General features: G+C 36.4%; 1 protein-coding gene and 1 long non-coding RNA gene across 6 annotated transcripts in view; one reads left to right on the forward strand and one right to left on the reverse strand.

Annotated features, from left to right (window-relative positions):
- The window catches only part of ASZ1 (ankyrin repeat, SAM and basic leucine zipper domain containing 1), a 57984-nt gene extending 42089 nt beyond the window's left edge, over window positions 1–15895 (reverse strand). Inside the window, exons 1-4 of the mRNA XM_042922871.1 lie at window positions 15751–15895; window positions 15250–15349; window positions 11085–11207; window positions 8141–8252 (exon numbers count right to left, since the gene is read on the reverse strand). Of these exons, the coding sequence (XP_042778805.1) occupies window positions 8141–8252; window positions 11085–11207; window positions 15250–15349; window positions 15751–15855 (440 nt within the window). The 5' untranslated portion in view covers window positions 15856–15895. The remainder of the gene's footprint in view (window positions 1–8140; window positions 8253–11084; window positions 11208–15249; window positions 15350–15750) is intronic.
- Window positions 15896–15985: 90 nt separating this feature from the next.
- LOC122210268 overlaps window positions 15986–20672 on the forward strand; it is a 54844-nt gene continuing 50157 nt past the window's right edge. For 4 of the 5 annotated variants that reach the window (XR_006197993.1, XR_006197994.1, XR_006197991.1 and 1 more), the window contains exons 1-3: window positions 15986–16105; window positions 16179–16255; window positions 16739–16903. This is a non-coding gene — a long non-coding RNA (uncharacterized LOC122210268). The remainder of the gene's footprint in view (window positions 16106–16178; window positions 16256–16738; window positions 16904–20672) is intronic. The other variant, XR_006197992.1, reaches the window with a different exon arrangement.

The raw sequence follows: 20672 nt of genomic DNA on the forward strand, positions 1-20672 counted from the left end.
TTTCTTTATTCTTAATAAGTCTTATATAGGCTTTAATAAGTACCAATGGATATTAAAAATTAGTATCTTGGGGGGCGCCTGGGTGGCTTGGTCGGTTAAGCGTCCGACTTCGGTTCAGGTCATGATCTCAGGGTCCGTGAGTTCGAGCCCCGCGTCGGGCTCTGTGCTGACAGCTCAGAGCCTGGAGCCTGTTTCAGATTCTGTGTCTCCCTCTCTCTCTGCCCCTCCCCTGTTCATGCTCTGTCTCTCTCTGTCTCAAAAATAAATAAACGTTAAAAAAAAATTAAAAAAAAATTAGTATCTTGGTAAGATTAAGACCCAGTAAATTCTTGACTAAGTGAAGATCCTAATTATAATGTGCACAGTTGTACAGAGACATATAACAGGAGATATTAAACTTTCCCAACAAGAATGGATTCATTTCTATGTGTAGGTATTCATGAGGCTGTTGTAACACTTGAATGTGGGGAAAATTTTCAAAAAGAAATATAATTGTAGCAGTATGCTTCTAAATAATGAAAATACCATGTATATGTGTGTACAAGATGCATGATGGAGAGATAAATCATTTCTTTTTATCTAATGCTTCAATGCGTCAGCAACCCATCCTTCTATTAAACTATTAATATGTAGAAACTATTAAACTATTAATATGTAGAAAGTAACCTATTCTTGTGGGAAAACGCTGAAATAGAGTATATTTAAGAAAAAAAACTTCAATCATAATAGAAACCTTAAAATGTTATTTTTACACTGCTCACTTTTTCCAGGACTTCCAGTACCATTGGACAACCCTGAGTTCAAAAAATATAACCGGAGACAAAACTACTAAATAGGTAAGTAACAAACTGACCATATTTCATATGATGTATGACGCCATCAATTTCAGGAGACACAACCAATTTCAGAGATGTTAACTGATATGTGAAAAAATGTGTCAGAATACGTGAAATATGGTTGGTTTTTATTTCAAATTAATGATTTTGTGTGTGAAAATGTATATGGTGACCTAAACCTAATCAATACCAAAGTTCAAAGAGAGACATATGAAGAGGATAGATTATAATTTCTCTTTTAAAAAAATGTTTATTTATTTTGAGAGAGAAAGAGCACTCAAACAGGGAGACGCAGAGAGAAAGGGAGAGAGAGACAAAGAAGCCTAAGCAGGCTTCACACTGCCACTGCAGAGCCCAATGCAGGGTTTGAACTCAGGAACCATGAGATCGTTACCTGAGCCGAAATCAAGAGTTGGATGCTTCACCGACTGAGCCACCAAGACACCCCCACAGATTATAATTTCTAATTACAAAGCATTTGAAAATATTATATTCACTACTTGGGTCATCTTTTTGAGGAGTGTTAGGCAAACTACAGCTTCACTTTAAAAAAAAAATCATTCTTTCAGCAGTTAGAAGAGAGTTAAAAGACTAACTGTTGAAGTCATAGCGTACCTGACTTTCCCATTTAGCCAACATCCTGTATCTTTTCTTTCTTGCTAAGCTACTCTCATTTACCCCTAACCCCACCATACTAATAATCCAGATATTCATCATATTGAAATACTTAAATTATCATCTTTAAATTTCAGTCAAAACAAAAGATAAGAATATACTTGCTCACTTATGCACGTTTTGTTAAAATGGTAAAAATGTTTAAGGAAAACAGTAAAATAAACTCATCAGTTTAATTTTATAAATCAATAAGAAATATGCATTTCAGAAATTGTGGCTCTTATAAAAGCACAGGAAATACTACCAATTTAAGTAAATGTGACATTTGGTAAGCACCTACTATGAAATGGCAGCATGTTAAGTATTTGCATATTCATTATCCTATTTCAATTCTCACAGCTGCCTTGCTAGCTAGTTAGGTATCACATCGACCAATCACAGAAGAAACTGAGACTTAAATGTTTCAAAAAGACTTAATGGTTATATTAGCTTAGACAAGTTGTTGAGATAGTATTTGGACCCAGACATTCAGCATCTAAGTCATGTTTCATGTTTTCTGTGGTATAAATGGATTAATGTATTACTTCACATATACTGTGAATTACTTCACAAACACAGTTACGTTTTGGAAATAAAAGAGACAAATGATCATTCCGTGACAAATCTATTAAAATCAATAAGAACTTGATAATATCACACGAAAGAACTGTGAAGGAATAAAAACCTATGTATGGTACTAGGGTAGTCAAGTGGCTCATAGGGAAATCCAGACTTTCCTACAGGAAAACAATGAAAAAACAATGAGATGTAGAAGAGTGTCCTCAATAAGATAACCACCCATCCAAAATCATAGCTTATGAACAAAAGTACTCTTGTGGGCTTAATAACACAGGAAAGCATCATAGACTATTAATCTGGCACCTGAAGACACAATTTGAATGCACAGTGAGGGAAGAAGAAGATACTCCAAACTGAAGAATAACAAAAGGAAAAACATAAAGGTAGGAATGGCTGTGTATCTGAGGAATAATGTTGAAATAAAATGAAAAAGAAGTTAGATACTAGAGAGTAGTGAGAAATAATTAAGATGGGATCAAATTGCAGAGAATTTTGGCTTTTACTTAATAGACAAAAGGAAGTGTGTTCTATAGGTAACCGGAGACGAGACTGACTGAAGTACAGACATAGCGCCGTCAAAAATATCATTTAGGAGCCAAATTATGGAAAGAGCCTAAATGTCCATCAACTGATGAATGGATAAAGAAACTGTGGTTTATATACACAATGGAATACTACGTGGCAATGAGAAAAAATGAAATATGGCCTTTTGTAGCAACATGGATGGAACTGGAGAGTGTGATGCTAAGTGAAATAAGCCATACAGAGAAAGACAGATACCATATGATTTCACTCTTATGTGGATCCTGAGAAACATAACAGAAACCCATGGGGGAGGGGAAGGAAAAAAAAAAAAAAAAAAAAAAAAAAAAAAGAGGTTAGAGTGGGAGAGAGCCAAAGCATTAGAGACTGTTAAAAACTGAGAACAAACTGAGGGTTGATGGGGGGTGGGAGGGAGGGCAGGGTGGGTGATGGGTATTGAGGAGGGCACCTTTTGGGATGAGCACTGGGTGTTGTATGGAAACCAATTTGACAGTAAATTTCATATATTAAAAAAAAAAAAAAAAAGTAAAAAAAAAAAAAAATAAAACACTGTAAAAAAAAAAAAACAAAAAAAACAAAAAACAGCTATATATCATGAAATTCAAGAAATGTATAGATAAAAACACTTGATCCTTCTAAGAATGTATCATCCTAACTGTACTTCATTCACATTTTCTGTCATTCTATTTGCTTTTTTTCTTCCTTCTTTATGCTGCTTTTCCTGTTCAGCGTAATTTAGAACCATTTTGTTGCCATGTTTTCCATAGTTCTTGCTTTTCTCATGTTTTAGTCTTTAGAATATGTGGCTGATAGTTTCCCCTCTTCCTGACTGCCTACCCCCAACCTCATACCTGGCCATCTTTTCTGGCCTTACCCTTCTTCCCTAGGCCAGAACTTCCCTCACACCACAAATAAATTTCCTTCATGTTCTCGTGTCTTTTGGGTCTATCACTAGTAGCTGAAATAAAGCCAGTAACAGTTGTTTACATCCTCTAACTAAAAAAAAAAAAAAAAAAAATCATTTAGGAGGCTATTAAAGTACCCCTTAAGGTAGAATTATAAATATCAAAGTTGCAAAGAATTTAAGAGACATTATAACATTTTTGTAATGTATGTTTGTTTATTTATTTATTTAATTTATTTTGAGACTGTGTGCACGTGCTCATGCGTAAAGACAGAGAGCAAGGGAGAGCGAGAATCCCAAGCAAGCTCCACACTGTCAGCACAGAGCCCCATGCAGGGCAATATCTCACTAACCATGAGATCAGGACATGAGCCCAACACTTAACTGACTGGGCTACTCAGGGGCCCCAATTTTAAGAGACATTATAAAGAACAAATTAGGGACAGATTATATATAAAAGTGAATGAAAAAGTTTGAGATAAATACCAATTTTCCTCATCACAAATTTATGTTCAAAACTCAAAATTAATTATTACTTTGAACATACAGTAAAAAGGAAATACAATTGTTATGCCCTGAAGAAAATACACTTAAGGTGACATGCTAAACCATCAGAACGGTCCACCCAATATTGCTGATTCCCCTGTGGCACAGTAAGATTATACTTCCTCACTCCCTTGAAGCTAGATATGACCATGTGATCACAATAAAATCGAAGAAATGCTATGGGTCTTTTCCCAGTGGAAGCTTTAGCAGCCACCACACCACTTACCACTGGCGCTAGACACCAATAAAACAAAGTCAAGTAAGAATCTGGAAGGTATTTGTTTGTTTTAAGGTCTTGGTTTCTATGCATGTGTTTTCAGAGGTTAGTGTCAAGGGCTTTTATCAACTAGCTTTTCTCACCTCTATCCTCTCCATTCTGTGCTTCCAAAAGGACTAACTAGACTTGCAGGTATATGAACAGCAACATTAATGCCATGCCCTAAATGCAAGGCAACACTAAGGTATTTGTCACTGTTTGCATACGTATAAAACTGCTAACAAAGCTGCTATGTGTGATAAAGAAAACACAGGTAAATAAAAAGATTCACAAAGGATATGCATAGGTGATTTATAAAAATCTACATGAAGGAAAAAATCACAAAATAACAATTTCAAGTACTGCTTTCTAAATAAGCTCTTTTAAAAAATTCTTTCTGAGACTATTATTGTGCCCTCAGTCTATATTTTCAGAGCAAAGATATGTTACATATTTACTTATGACTAAAAAACAAGTTAATCTTGTAATCCAGAATTAGACCTCAATCTACCAAACTGCTCCAGTGACATTTACAACTAAATTTATATTCTGAGAAAGAAAGTAAAATTTTTCCCAGAGTATTTTCTGTCTATTAACACAGGCAGTAACATTCAATAAGTTAACAATCCCACGATGATTACGTCAAAACCTTGGATATCAGTTAATGTGTACTGTCTTATCAACGGTAATAAAAACATCTATGAAAATTAAAATGCCACATGATTTTACAAAACCTTTATCTCATGTCTGAGCAATCTGAATATAATGAACTTCTCTGCCAGAAAAATTTCTCCCTTAATGTAAAAAAATACATATCCTTTTTTAATATAAGAAAATGTTTCAGAACACCTGAAGGAAAAAAACCCACACAATTCCTAAAAACTGAAATGTTAATTATATTTACTTTATAATTACTATTATTACTCTAACAAAAATTTCAACTCCAAATTTAAGGCTAGATTGAAGGTTTCAAATTTTATCATATATCCAATAATCTAATATAGACCTTTTAAACTTTAATAATTTATAATGTCACTGGTAACTACATTATCAGTATAAAAAGAAAAAAAAAAGGAATATTAGTCCACGCTATGGCACAATTGCCGAATTCCAAGTAGTATGATTGCAGGCCACCTGTGTTTAGGGCTAAATATGACTAAGCTGCATTAAAGTGTTTCAGCAAAACAAACAGCAACAAACACCAAATGTGATTTCCCAAAAAACAATTCAGTAGGTAAAAAAAAAAAAAGTAGATAGTCACAGGTATCGGAAGTAAATGGAAGTTACTAAGCTCAGCTCGGATCTCAGGCTAGAAAAGTGAGCAGTGCTCAAAAGGCTGCAAACTTCAGATGCCTGGGGCAAAATTTTATAGTAGAAAAATACACTAAATTATATGCTTAAAATGGTTAAAATGGCAAATTTTATGTTCTTACCACACATTTTACCATTATAAAATTTTTTCAAAGAAGCAAAACAAAGAAAAGATGGTTAGGGGTAGGAAGGAGAAGGATTGAAACTAAAATTCCTGATCTTCTAATAGGTTTTGATTTTTATCACTGCTAATGAATTATCTATAAAATTCCACCAAATCTTGGGGCGCCTGGGTGGCTCAGTCAGTTGAACGACTGACTTCGGCTCAAATCATGATCTTGCGGTCTGTGAGTTCAAGCCCGGCGCTGGGCTCTGTGCTGACAGCTTGGAGCCTGGAGCCTGCTTTGGATTCTGTGTCTCCCTCTCTCTCTGCCCCTCCCCCGCTCATGCTCTGTCTCTCTCTCTCTCTCTCTCTGTCAAAAATAAACAAACATTTAAAAAATTTTTTTTTAATTCCACCAAATCTTATTGCACTTCCCCTGTGTCCTGAGATTTTTTTCTTGTATGCTGTCACCACACTATCCCCATCTGTTCACTAATGCTATCCTTATAAAATCTGCAGCCTAAAAGCACTATTTCTCATTTATTCTTTTCAGCTCTATTAAGATCCTCATTTTATGCAAGAAAACACAATACAATTATTTCACTGCTTTATGATTTGAGCATGAAAATAAAAGCAATTGAAAAGTTTTTCAGGTATTTCTCATATTTGTTAATTAAATGCAGATTGTTCTTTTCTTCAACCATGCTGTATAACTCTCCATTTTAGTTGAGTACAGATCTATCCAAATTTTATATTCTTTCAGATTCAGTTTTGAAATTTCAGTTTTCAGTTTTGAAATTATGTGGCTGCCCTATAGTTTTAGCTTGAGATGCGAATGTTATATTATTTTAATTCAAATGAAATATTTTTTTTCCCAAATATATCCTGTGTATCAAAAAAAAAAATACCTTCTAGTTCTTCTGGAAGCAGCAAAGTCTAGAACCTATAACAATGGCTTGCTTGACCTTCCTTCAGTGTGTTTCAAGACAGTGAGTGACTGGGAGGGTAAAGGCTTTACTCTCTATAATACAGTGCAGAAGCAGTAAAAAATAAAATAAAATAAAATAAAAATTGAAGAGCACCAGCCAAAAAAAACCCCAATTTCCCATTGAACCCAGAAAGGCAATTCTTATCAAAACCCACTTCTAAATGTAAAAATTAAAACTATAGAACCCATTGAGGCTTACTTTAGCTAGGTATCTTGGACATATTCCAAAGTACAGTCAAATTCAAAATTTATATCTAACTAGGGATTTTACCATATATGACAGAATAAAAGTTCTTGTGAATCAATTTGCTAAAAATTTGCAGGTAGCTTCTTTCCAGATCTTTAAAAAATCTTTACTCATTAAATACTGATTATCCACTCTATAAGCCTGACTTTTCTCACACTAGTTTCTCAACCTTGGCACCAGGACACTTTGAGATGGATACTTCTTTGTTTTGAGAACAAATGTACTGTCCAATGTACTGTAGGATGTTTGGCAGCATCCTTGGCCTCTACCCAGTATGTCAGTGGTACACTCTACACCAGCAGAATCTCCCAGATGTGACAATCAAAAATGTTTCCAGATATTACCAAGTGTCCACTGGGAGACAAAACACACTTTCTGTCTAGGTGTCAAAGAAACTAAAGCAGGTAAACAAAAACTTCTATAATCAAGTAAAGTTACCTCTGTATATTAGGCACTAGATCACTATTATTTGAATTAATGAATTATGAATAATAATTCTATTCATGCTAGACATATTTCTGTTAGAAAGCCTACTTCCTACTCTATTAATTTTGAAGAATAAATAAAACAGAAAGAGATTTAACACGAAGATAAAGCCAGGTTAAGAAAGAAGTTAGTAACAGAAATTTTAAGCTTTCTGATTTATTTTTTAAATTACTGACATTTCAACAGATCCAAGATACAGTTACAGCTTGTTTTCTACACATCTGGGCACTGTTACCTATATGAAATAACATAATTGGAAAATTCTTAGGAAAATTAAAACATTTCAATGTATTATTTGAAATTTTTAATATTTGTGTAGAATTGGTTAGCAGGTAACTGTTATACAGAGAGAATACTAAAGGTTTAAATATTATAGCTTAACTGTTCCTTGGAGTATATGATTCATAGGAAATGATATAGTTCATTGTCTTCATTTCCTTCTTACTTCAAATTCTTAGAACATTCCTCTAAAAATTAAAATCTGAAAGACTACCTTCATGATATGCCCTTCCTGTGATAATCTTATACAGTTGGAACCATGACTGTATGACCTATTTTCATTCAACTAAATGGCCAAGGAAACACAAATTGTTCATGATTTTTAAAAAATCATGCTATCAAATGTTTAACAGGCTAATAATCAAATAAAAATATCCATAATTTTTGAATACGTATTAAGGCTCTTACCTACAAGCAACATTTGGATCAGCATTTCTTGAGAGCAGTAGTTCTACGCACTTCAAGATCTGTTCTTCTGAGCCACGTGCAGAACATGCAGTTATCAAAATAGTTTGCTTATCTGTAAAGAAAAGTGAGGACCCCCCCAACATCAAGAAGTATATCTAACAGACTTCTTTGACCATTCAAAAGATTCTAAATACTTACCATACTCTTAACATTTTATAACTTGTTTCCAAATCTCTTACTCTTAGCAGATAACTGTCTTCCTTCACCAAAAAATGACATCAGAGATGAACTGCCTTAATCTCCAAAATACATCTACAATTCATTTCTTAATTTCCATTCCCTATTCCCTTTTCTTCAAGAAAATAGGGAAGGGGTAATAACATGGACTCTATGTAGAGATGCTGTCTGGAGGTGAATAGTTTTTGGCTGACTAAAATTTGCCTTGCTGAACTTGCAGTTAAAAAACAGGAATTGATATTATCTGATTTCACTTCTTTATTTCTCATTCATTTGACATCTCAGTGAAATCTGGTTTTTATCCAGACCATCCTACTGAAAATGAACTAACTGCCATATCCTTTGGTTTCTTTTTGGTCATTTTCTACTTGATCTCTCTGAAATCACCTGTTTCCTAAAAATCTTCTTCTCTTGGCCTGTATGCCACAAGCAGAGATCACAGTATATTAAAAAACAAAAACACTTTTCAGGTAAGAATAGGGGAATTCAAAATAGGCCATGACAGCTATGGTTTACATCAGTGGTTTAATATTGATCAGGCATAAAGATTCTAGTCTCAATTCTGCCACTGATAAACTGTCACTCCAGTGATGTCTTAACATCTCAGAAGACCTAATTTATAGATAGGAATCTTCCCTCCTTACCTGGTGGGACTACTGTTGAATATATAAAAGAATTTATGTAAACATGCTGTGAAAAATATAAAATACTACATTTTATAACTGTAAGGTATCCCTCTGATTACAAGAAGCAGAGAAAGAAAGCTTTTATTTCTTTCTTTTTAGTTTAAGTTTTTAAATTCCAGTTAATATACAGTGTAACATTAGTATCGGGTGTACAAGTTAGTGATTCAACACTTACATAAAACACCTGATGTTCATCACAACAAATGTCCTCATTAATTCCCATCACCTATTTAACTCATCCCTCCCCCCCACCCATCCACCTCTCCTCTGGGAACCATCAGTTTGTTCTCTGTAGGTAAGAAAACTATTAATTTTTTTGAGCAGAGTATTTTATACACTTTCATAAATCTCATTCCTAAGTACTGCTTTCATTGAGTGGTATTTTTTAAATTTTTATTAAAAATTTTTTTTTAAGTTTATTTATTTTGAGAGAGAGCAAGCATAAGCACGAGCAAGAGAGGGGTGGAGAGGGAGGGAGAGAGGGAGAGAGGGAGGGAGAGGGAGGGAGGGAGGGAGGGAGAGAGAGAGAGAGAGAGAGAGAGAGAGAGAATCCCAAGCAGAGCCCAATGTGGGGCTCGAACTCATGAACCAGGAGATCATGACCTGAGCTGAAACCAAGAGTCGGATGCTTAACCAACTGAACCACCCAGGTGCCCCTCATTGGGTGATATTTAAAAAAAAATTTTTTTTTTACGTTTATTTATTTTTGAGACAGAGAGAGACAGAGCATAAACGGGGGAGGGGCAGAGAGAGAGGGAGACACAGAATCGGAAGCAGGCTCCAGGCTCTGAGCCATCAGCCCAGAGCCCGACGCGGGGCTCGAACTCACGGACCGCGAGATCGTGACCTGAGCTGAAGTCGGATGCTCAACCAACTGAGCCACCCAGTCACCCCAAGGGGTGATATTTTTAAATGACATAATAAAAAGAAAAACCTATCATAGCAGCAGATTAAAACTAATGATAAGATGGGAATTTGTACAAAATACATAGATAAGAAAACAGCATAGAAATGGTTTTACAAATATCTAACACAGGTACAAAATTAATATGAAAATTAGTTCTAAAATGAAATTTATATCTGAATTATGAAATGAATTTAATTGCCTACTGGAATAATTCAATAAAATAATTTAACTGGATTTGCACATATGCTCATTTTTTCAAAAGCAAAGTAGTACCGAGTAGAAATTATTTAACAATAAAACACATATGGATTTAATAAGTACCTCTCAAACAACCTTAAGTGATATAATTTAGAGTTGAGTTTTAAAATCTAAAGACTGATTTTTTTTATAAAAACATTTTTTTAAGTTTATTTATTTATTTTGAGACAGGGAGAGAGAGACAGCACAAGCAGGGGAGAGCAGAGAGAAAGAGAGACAATCCCAAGCAGGCTCCATGCCATCAGCACAAAGCCCGATGAGGGGCTTGAACACACCAACTGTGAGATCATGACCTGAGCAGAGATCAAGAGTCTAACGCTTAACTGCCTGTGCCACCCAGGCACCCCTAAAGACTGATTTTCAAGTAATTTTTGACAAAACTATCAGCTTTCTGATGTTTTCTTTCAATGCATTTTTCCTTCAAAAATAACTGAAACTCTCCAACACAGTTAGAGGTATGTAATGACATAACCAGTTATTAAGATAATACAAATGAAATCTACTACCTCTTTGGAAAGAGTTTTTCCAAAATATTTATGATTTTTAATTTGATTTTGTATTTTGATTACATAATAAAACTAATACGAAGGTTTGTTTTTCAAACTGCTTTAATTTTTTTCACTTCATGTAAGAGCTGCTTAGGAATCAAGAAAATCACAGTAAACATAATCAGTTAAGTTACCGCAACATCTCACCTTATTTTTTTTTCAAGGACAAAGGTTTATTTTAAAGTGAATATATAAAAACAGAACATGGAAAATGTACATCACCACCCCTAAAAAGACTATAATTAGGCTTCTACACAGATACATACACAGTAAATATTCACATATTTTAAATGTTTAAAACATCTTACCCTTATCAAAGCTTGCATTAGCACCTCTATCCAACAGGACTCGAACCAACTCTACGTTAGAAACACTAGCAGCATACATAAGGGGAGTCCATCCATACCGAAAGCTGGAATCTACGCTAAGGCCTGTAAATATAAAAACAAGCTTTTAACAGCCTCCCCACCAAAAGAAAAATCATTGCCACCTTCATATGCTTAAAGTATTGCTCATAGTGACATATATCATATACTTTATAACTAAAGGGAATTTCTTAGTAATAATGGTTTCAGAAAAAAATAGAAAATAGTTACACCTGGACTTTATCAGAAGAAATTACAAAATACAGACTGCATTGTGTGAGCCAGGGATTGACATCATTATATTTGTATTACAAAAACAACACAGGTATCACTGTTTAGAGTGGTACAGGAGGCAGGGAGACCAGTTATGAGGATAGATGTTTATGCAAAAGTCAGAGCAAGAGCAGTGGAGACAGAGAGAGAGGGATACAAAAGGACATTCCAAAAATTCCAAAATTCATTAGAATTTAAAGCTGCTTTAAGAAGTGATGGAAAAGCATTAAAAAATGACTCTCTGATTCTGCCTTTGAGAAATCAAACAAGCACTGAGCTAGAATAAAGAGAAGAAAAGATGAGGTATCAGGCCTGAGGAGTAAGAAAAAGTTGAGTTTTTTTTTTTTAAGTTTATTTATTTATTTTGAGAGAGAGAGGGCATGTGAGCAGGGCAGAGATAATGGGAGAGAGAGAATCCCAAGCAGGCTACATGCTATCAACTCAAGGCTTAATCCCATGAACACTGAGATTATGACCTGAGCTGAAATCAAGAGCCGTATGCTCAACTGACTGAGCCATTCAGACACCCCAAGAAGAAGTTTTAAATAGCCACTATCCAAAACAGGACAGGAAGAGATAGATAATAACTGTTAAGAAAGGACAAGAGCCAGCAGACCTTAGAATTCTCAAATCATTAATGATACAAATCCCTGGAGTCCTTTGATTTTCTCCAACAGCACTGACTGGTTTGGTCATATAAAGAAGAAAAAAAAATGGTTCAACTGATCTAGGTTTGAATCTAGGACTGAAGAGGAGCACAGGAAATGTGACACGAAGACAAAGATACAATGAGGCAGTGAAGACAACCCAGTAAAGCCATTTCTATAATAAGGTCTTAAGTGGAAATCTCTCTCTTCAAACTAAGAAATATTTGCTAATATTAAGGAAAAAAAAAACACTTTTTTCTGCTTCAAAGAAAGAAAACCTGTATGTGAAAAACACTGTAGGCCTCTCTGTAATGCCTTATAATTTACAGGTTTTATAGTCTCTGGCTATAAAGTGTTCCCTTTGCAAAGATGAAGGTCACATCACTTTCGTCTTCAACAAAGGAATGAAAACTTGTTGGGGGTGGGGAGGAGAATCTGACTTTTTTTTCTGTAGGAACACTAAGTTGCTGAAAGATTATATATGTCAAATTCCCAACTGCCTAACTTTAATTGATAAAAGGTGCATGATAATTCCTGGGAGAAAACAAAATAAAACCATCTTAGTACATACATACACTGCTAGCCTAACTAGTCTTCTCTAATCAATTTTCCTCTTCCAACTACTGTAACTGAAAGCATATGAATGAGATGAGAAAAAAGATCATTTTATATTCTCATTCTTTCCTTGTTGACATTACTGCTCCACCTGTGACACCAAAGGTAAAAAGGAAAAGATGTGAAGAAGATAATAAATGTAGCATTTTAAAATAATTTTTTTTAACATGTATTCATTTTTGAGAGACAGAGAAAGACAGAGCATGAGCAGGGAAGGGGCAGAGAGAGGGAGACACAGAATCTGAAGCAGGCTCCAGGCTCTGAGCTGTCAGCACAGAGCCCAACACGGGGCTTGAACTCACAAATTGTGAGATCATGACCTGAGCCAAAGTTGGACGCTCAACCAACTGAGCCACCCAGGCGCCCCTAAATGTAGCACTTTAATATAAAAATTCTCCATCATCATTACCTTTTAATGCTCAAAAAAGTAAATTATTAAGCACTTATTATGTTCTAGGCATAGTGTAAAATGGTAAGTTTAAAAGGATCGACATAGTACATGACTGTAGCTCAAAAACATTCAAAGTAACACCATCTGGTTTGGGACTACACACACATTCAATAAAAATATAAAGATATGCATAGGAATGATAAATACCAACTACAGGAAAGTGGTATCTCCAGGAGTAAGGAGAGAAATTGCCATACCTTTTAGAATGTCTGAAATATTTTATAATTTAAAGATAACTGAACATATTAACAGAATAACAAAAACTGGAGACATCTTTGAACTGTTAGAAGTAGCTGACTCAAAGGGAATGCTCATTTTTTATTAAAATTTTCAACTGCTGCAGAAATATGTATCAAAAGTAAGAATAACTTTGAAAGGCAAAAACCTAAAAATATTTTATTTATTTATTTTTTATTTTTATTTTTTTTCTAAAAATATTTTTAGAAGTGTGAAATAATGACATCTGGAAGGAAACTAGAAAACACTAAAAGAAGAGTTACCAGAGGAAGTAAGACTTCAGGAATGCTGGGGGTGAAAGTAGGAAGAAAGGTATCTTTCTACCTATACCTACATGTTACTGGCTTTTGAAAAATAATCTTTAAAATCTTTTTAATTAAAAACAAAATTAAAAAAAAATTTTTAACATTTATTTTTGAGAGAGACAGAGCATGGATTGGGGAGGGGCAAAGAGAGGAAATACAGAATCTGAAGCAGTCTCCAGGCTCTGAGCCATCAGCACAGAGCCTGATGCGGAGTTCAAACCCATGAACCATGAGATCATGACCTGAGCCGACACTGGATGCTCAACTGACTGAGCCACTCAGGCACCCCTAAAAACAAATTTTAAAAAGCTCACTAAAAACTTTACCAGTAGGTCTTTTTAAGTCTTAATCCTTTAGGAGCCTCCACCTAAAAGGACTCACTGCACTTAGTCCCATTACAAAATGAAGCCCCAAGGCAACTCTCTTTTCTAAAGCAAATTTCTGCCTTTTCCATTCCCCTCAGCATTAGGCACGCTCCTGTCTATGTTCATATTAAGCATTAGGCCTGTTTCTATTACTCAAATTTTATACAGTTTCATTCTTCAATTACAAATTCAAGTTCTATTGTCCACAAAGTCACACAGCTTTTTTGTTACAATAGCTAATATTTATGTAATGTATGTATGTTCTAAGATCTTTATTTATGCATTCTTTCATTTTAATACCCCCCCCCCCAAACCCTTTCATATTATGCAGCTCCATTTTAAAAAGGGGGACATTAAAGCTTAGGAAGGTTTGATAACTTGATCAAGATTACAGAGTCAACAAATGGCAGGGCTAGTAATCAAACCCAGAAATGCACTGTTTCCAAAATGATTCCCTTTTCACTAAACCATGCAATGTCACTAGCATATAAGAAAAACATTTTGCTATATAAAAGCTCACTTATCTATTTTGTGTGAATGTTTTGTACCTACAAGTAGATAGGAAATGCCTGTTACTCCTTCAGTAATTTCAATCATTATTATCAACAACTCACATTCCTATGTCAGATATTTCAAGAAAATAATAAAACTTAATTTGATCACAGAGAAACATTATGGGACCCTGGACAGAATTATGATGTTTTACATAGAGAAACGGATGCTCTGGAAGCTTAAATGACTTTCCCAAGGAACCACAATGAGTAGGAAATAAAGCTGGAACAGATACCCACATATTGTGATTCCTACCTCAGGCCCCATTATACACATACACGCCCAGCACAAAGGAAAAATATAACTAAATGTACATACCTAGAAAAAATCTGGAGAAACATATCATAGTAAATGCTGTGAAAAGTGTGTAGGAACTACCGGGGTGGGGTAGGATTAGTCAGAACAGGGCTTCTTGAAGGATGTAGAATAACTGAAGGAAGCAAACGGGGGGGGGGGGGGGGGGGGGGGGGATACATTCCAAATTTGAGGGTAGAGGAAGAAAATAAGGCAAAGAGAACTCAGAGTCAAGTAAGATATGCAGAACACTTGATACATTAACATTCATTGTGCTTCCACTGGAAAAGCAACTCAAACCTTTTAAAATAAGGAACTCTTGTGAAGGTAGGCAACTGTGTTAGATTGAAATTATCCCTTATCTCTCACCAGAATCTAGGAGCTCCTGGACCAATGAAATATCTCCTGTGGTCAATGCTTTCTTAAATGTTTCATTCTTTTCCTCAGGGAGTAATGGCCCTTTTAATTTCTAAAAAAGGAGAAAGTTAAAAAAAAATTGTTATACGTATTTTCATTTCCACTACATCAAGAAGAAATGTTTGGTTTCACATACATCTTCTTGGGGGTGGGGAATGCAACACACAACGTTCAAAAAGAATTCATGACTAAAATTATCTTTCAAGGAAATGGGAAATGGGTAAGGCTATGGGTGCAAATCCAAGTGAAGAGCTACACTGACAGCCTAAAGAAGCACATCGGATGGAAAGAACAGTAGGGAAACGGGAAAACTGAGGGTTTGTTGGAAGTCCAAAAGCCTGTTATTTCCACTGGGGAAACACAGGCAAGGTAATAAGAGGTTTCACGAGGTAGGCCTTCAAGGGCCAGGGGAGGCTGATCCAGGTGCAGTCAAAACAAAGCCTCCTGGGCTACCTGAGCCGACCGGTCGAGATACCCAATCTCCCAGCCGTCATCCTCGCTCTCACTACTCTCGCCTCCACCGGCCACTGCCAGACCGCGCACAGTGCTAGCCGCCATGCCCGCCAGCCTCTCCGAACACGCACAGCTGTGTCCGCCCCCTCAGCGGGCGCCTGCGCACTGGGGGAACACGCAGGGTTGCGTGGGAAGGCGTGCATGTGAGCGCACAGGCTTTGGGCCCTGAGGCGCAGATGCGCGGGCATGCGTAGCGCCCCTCGCCTCCTCGGACCCGCCCACCAGCCCTGTGTTCACTGGGGGTGAAACCGCTGCCCAACGTGGTAGAGCTGGAACTGGGTGCCTGAACCGGCTGGTAAGATTTGAACACCATCTTCCTAGCTGGTGCTTCTAATTCCTTTCAGGTACTAACTCTTCATTCTTTTCAGGGTATTTGGTCGATGAAGTTTTGCCCTTAAAGGGATGCCGTACTTTCGGTGGAGCATAATGGGAGCTATAAAGCCAGGTAAGACTAGGCTTTCTCCCTCACCCTATCCATCCGCTCCCTGCCAAACGCACTGTCAAACATGTGACCTTGTAGGAGACAGACAACTCTTGGCAGGAATACAACCCTTAGGAACACTGTCCTTACATTCAAGAAGCCATCAGACAAACGGGAGGTGACAAAGGAACCGGGAGGAAATACCATCCCAACGGAAGAATTCTTCCTTTATATATCATGTGATCTCAGATCTGAGTTTAGATATGGGAACTTCAGCGCATAGAAACGCTTTCCCAGCCAGACAGTGTGGATGCCCTAAAGAAAAAAGTCAACAAAGGAAGAGTTGGAGAGTGAATCAAAAGTGCTAGGAAGGAGATATGATTTAGACATTGAGAAAACAAGTAAACAATACAAACAACTCCTGGTAAAAGTTGACCAACCTCAAACTCACTTTTTTGCATGTAACTTCTAGATGACATGGTAATACATTAATTATTTTTGTCACAGGAAAGTAGATCCATCAAGGAATATGGCACATTTGTGACACCCTTGAGATGATTTAAAAGGAAAATAGCCATATACTGTTCTTTAAAAGTCTTTGTGATACAGTTTTTTTCGTAAAGAATCTCCAGTGTACGATTTTGAAATTATATACTTCAGAGACTTTCATAGGTGGGTATTTTTAAGCAGTTTGGTAATTTTGGGGCCATACCTGTGTTTTCTAATTGCCTTCCTTCAGTAAATGTTATGGATCTGGATCGTTGAGCACAACTAGGCACATTGTGAAGACAAAATCAAAGATAAACCAAACTGTCTCAAGGAGCTCACATATTAACCAAGAAAGACAATAAGCAAGTAAACAAATAAATAAGGCTATTGCAAATTATAGGTGCCACAAAGGAGAGAAATGTGCTGGGTTTCTGGAATCAAACCACTTAGGTTTCCCAGCCAAACAATTTATTGCCATTAGCTGTGCCCTTGAGCAATTTAGCCTCTTTCTTCTGCTTTAGTTTCCTAATCTGTAAAATGGAGATAATGATAGTACTCATAATATAATATTGTTTGAATAAAGTAAATAAAGCAATGGGCTCAGTCTCAACAGAAGAGGTAAATAAATTTTAACTACTAATAATATTGTCATTATTTTATATAAAGTACTGAGACCTGAGTAGAATTCTGAATGACAAGGTGTTAGCCATAAAAAAATCAGAGAGCAGAGCTTTCTTGGCAAAGGAAATGGCTAGTACCAAGGCCTGAAGGCAGGAAAAAGCTTGCACCCAGGCCTGGGACTGAGGTGGCAAGTAAGGCTTCTTTAAGCTGGTGGTATAGAGGGTAACTATACTGTTCTGCATCACATGCAAAATTTAAATAAGCACTCCCTCTTGGGAAGGATCTTGCAATCCTTGTATTTTGCACCCTGGACACCACACTTACTTCCCCTTCATCCTTGCCCTGATTGGACCAGAAAGGAGGCCTGAGGCTGGACCATCATGAAGGAAGGAGTGTATAATAAGAAGACCTTATGGGACTTAAGTAAATAGTTTGGATTTTACTTTAAAAGCAATTTAACATTAAATATTTTTCACAAATGAAAGACATTCTGATGTGTATGATGTGTGTGTGTGTATGTATGTATGTAAAGATACTCAAACTCTTTTGTAAAGAAGGTTTTTGTCTGAACATATGGCTAATTAGTAGTATCATTTACTAAGTTGGGGAAAGACTAGAGGATAAACTTGAAGATGAAATGAACATCTCAAAATTAACATATTCAAAATGAAACATCCAAGTGTAGCTATCAAGTGGGTAGTTGGATGTTCAGGTATGAAGCTCAGGAGAAAGGCTGTCTTAAAGATATAAATTTGGTAATTATACACATATAATAGATCTTTTTTCCATTGGTCCTTCTTTATTTTTTGTGTAATTAATTGTCAAGTTAGCTAACATGCAGTGTATATGGTGTGCTCTTGGTTTCGGGGGTAGATAATCATCATTCATCCCTTACATACGACACCCAGTGCGCATCCCAACAAGTGCCCTCCTCAGTACCCATCACCCATTTCCCTCTTCCCCTGCCCCCCCCATCAACCCTCATTTTGTTCTCTGTATTTAAGGGTCCCTTATGGTTTGCCTCCCTCTCTGTTTGAAACTATTTTTTCTCTTTTCCCTTCCCCCATGGTATTCAGTTAAGTTTCTCAAGTTCCACATATGAGTGAAAACATATGGTAGCTGTCTTTCTCTGACTGACATATTTCACATTGTTCCATCCACATTGTTCAAATGGCAGGTTTTAATTCTTTCTCATTGCCAAGGAGTATTCCATTGTGTATATAAATACATCATCTTTATCCATTCATCAGTTGATGGACGTTTGGGCTCTTTCCATAATTTGGTTGTTGTTGAAAGCTCTGCTATAAACATTGGGGTACATGTGCCCTTATGAATCAGCACTCCTGTATCCTTTGGGTAAATTCCTAGTAGTGCCATTGCTGGTCGTAGGATAGTTCTATTTTTAATTTTTTGAGGAACCTCCACACTGTTTTCTAGGATGGCTTCACCAGTTTGCATTCCCACCAATACTGCAAGAGGGTTCCTCTTTTTCTACATCCTCACCAACATCTATTGTTTCTGGAGTTGTTAATTTTAGCCACTCTGACCAGTGTGAGGTGGTATCTCAATGTGGTTTTGATTTCTGTTTCCCTGATGATGAGTGACTTTGAGCATCTTTTCACGTGTCTGTTGGCCATCTGGATGTCTTCTTTGAGGAAGTGTCTATTCATGTCATTTGCCCATTGCTTCACTGGATTATTTGTTTTTTGGGTGTTGAGTTTGGTAAGTTCTTTATGGATTTTGGATACTAACCCTTTATCCAATATGTCATTTGCAAATATCTTCTCCCATTCAGTGGGTTGCCTTTTAGTTTTGTTGATTGTTTCCTTTGCAGGGCAGAAACTTTTTATCTTGATGAGGTCCCAGTAGTTCATTTTTGCTTTTATTTGCATTGCCTTTGGAGATGTGTTGTTGAATAAGAAATTGCTGCAGCTGAGGTCAGAGTTTGTTGCCTGTTTTCTCCCCTAGGGTTTTGATGGTTTCCTGTCTCACATTTAGGTCTTTCATCCATATGGTGTGAGAAAGTGGTCCAGTTTCATTCTTCTGCATGTTGCTGTCGGGTTCTCCCAGCACCATTTGCTAAAGACTGTCTTTTTTTTCCATTGGATACTCTTTTCTGCTTTGCCAAAGATTAGTTGGCCATACATTTGTGGGTCCAATTCCAGGTTCTCTGTTCTGTTCCATTGGTCTATGTGTCTGTTCTTGTGTCAGTACCATACTGTCTTGATGATTACAGCTTTGTAGTAGAGGCTAAAGTCTGGGACTGTGATGCCTCCCACTTTGGTTTTCTTTTTCAACATAACTTTGTCTATTCAGGGTCTTTTGTGGTTCTATACAAATTTTAGGATTGTTTGTTCTAGCTCTGAGAAGAATGCTGGTGCAATTTTGATTGGGATTGCCTTGAATATGTAGATTGCTTTAGGTAGTATTGACATTTTGGCAATATTTGTTCTTCCCATCCATGAGCATGGAATGTTTTTCCATTTCTTTGTGTCTTCTTCAATTTCTTTCATAAGTTTTTTATGGTTTTCAGCATATATATTTTTTACATCGTTGGTTAGGTTTATTCCAGAGATTTTATGGTTTTTGGTGCCATTGTAAATGGGATGGATTTCATGATTTTCTGTTGCTTCATAATTGGTGTATAGAAATGCACCTGATTTCTGTACATTCATTTTGTATCCTGTGACTTTGCTGAATTCATGTATCAGTTCTACCAGCTTTATGGTGGAGTCTTTCAGGTTTTCCATGTAGAGTATCATGTCATCTGTGAAAAGTGAAAGTTTGACAACTTCTTTGCCAATTTGGATGCCTTTTATTTCATTTTGTTGTCTGATTACTGAAGCTAGGATTTCCAACACTGTTTAAACAACAGTGGTGAGAGTAGACATCCCTGCTGTGTTCTTGATCTCAGGAGACAAGCTCTCAGTTTTTCCCCATTGAGGATGATATTAGCTCTGGGCTTTTTATGCTTTTATGATGTTAAGGTATGTTCCTTCTATCCCAACTTTCTTGAGGGTTTTTATTAAGAAGGGATGCTGTACTTTGTCAAATGCTTTTTCTATATCTATTGACAAGACCAAATGGTTCTTATCCTTTCTTTTATTAATGTGATATATCACATTGATTGATTTGTGAATATTGAACCAACCCTGCAGCCCAGGAATGAATTCCACTTGATAGTGGTGAATAATTCTTTTGATACACTGTTGAATTTGATTTGCTACTATCTTGTTGAGAATTTTTGCATCCATGTTCATCAGGGCTATTGGCCTGTAATTCTCCTTATTAGTAGGATCTGTGTCTAGTTTGGGAATCTGGGTAATGCTGG

This window comes from Panthera leo, chromosome A2 (assembly GCF_018350215.1).
Source record: "Panthera leo isolate Ple1 chromosome A2, P.leo_Ple1_pat1.1, whole genome shotgun sequence".
In the NCBI taxonomy this organism is placed as follows: Eukaryota; Metazoa; Chordata; class Mammalia; order Carnivora; family Felidae; genus Panthera; species Panthera leo.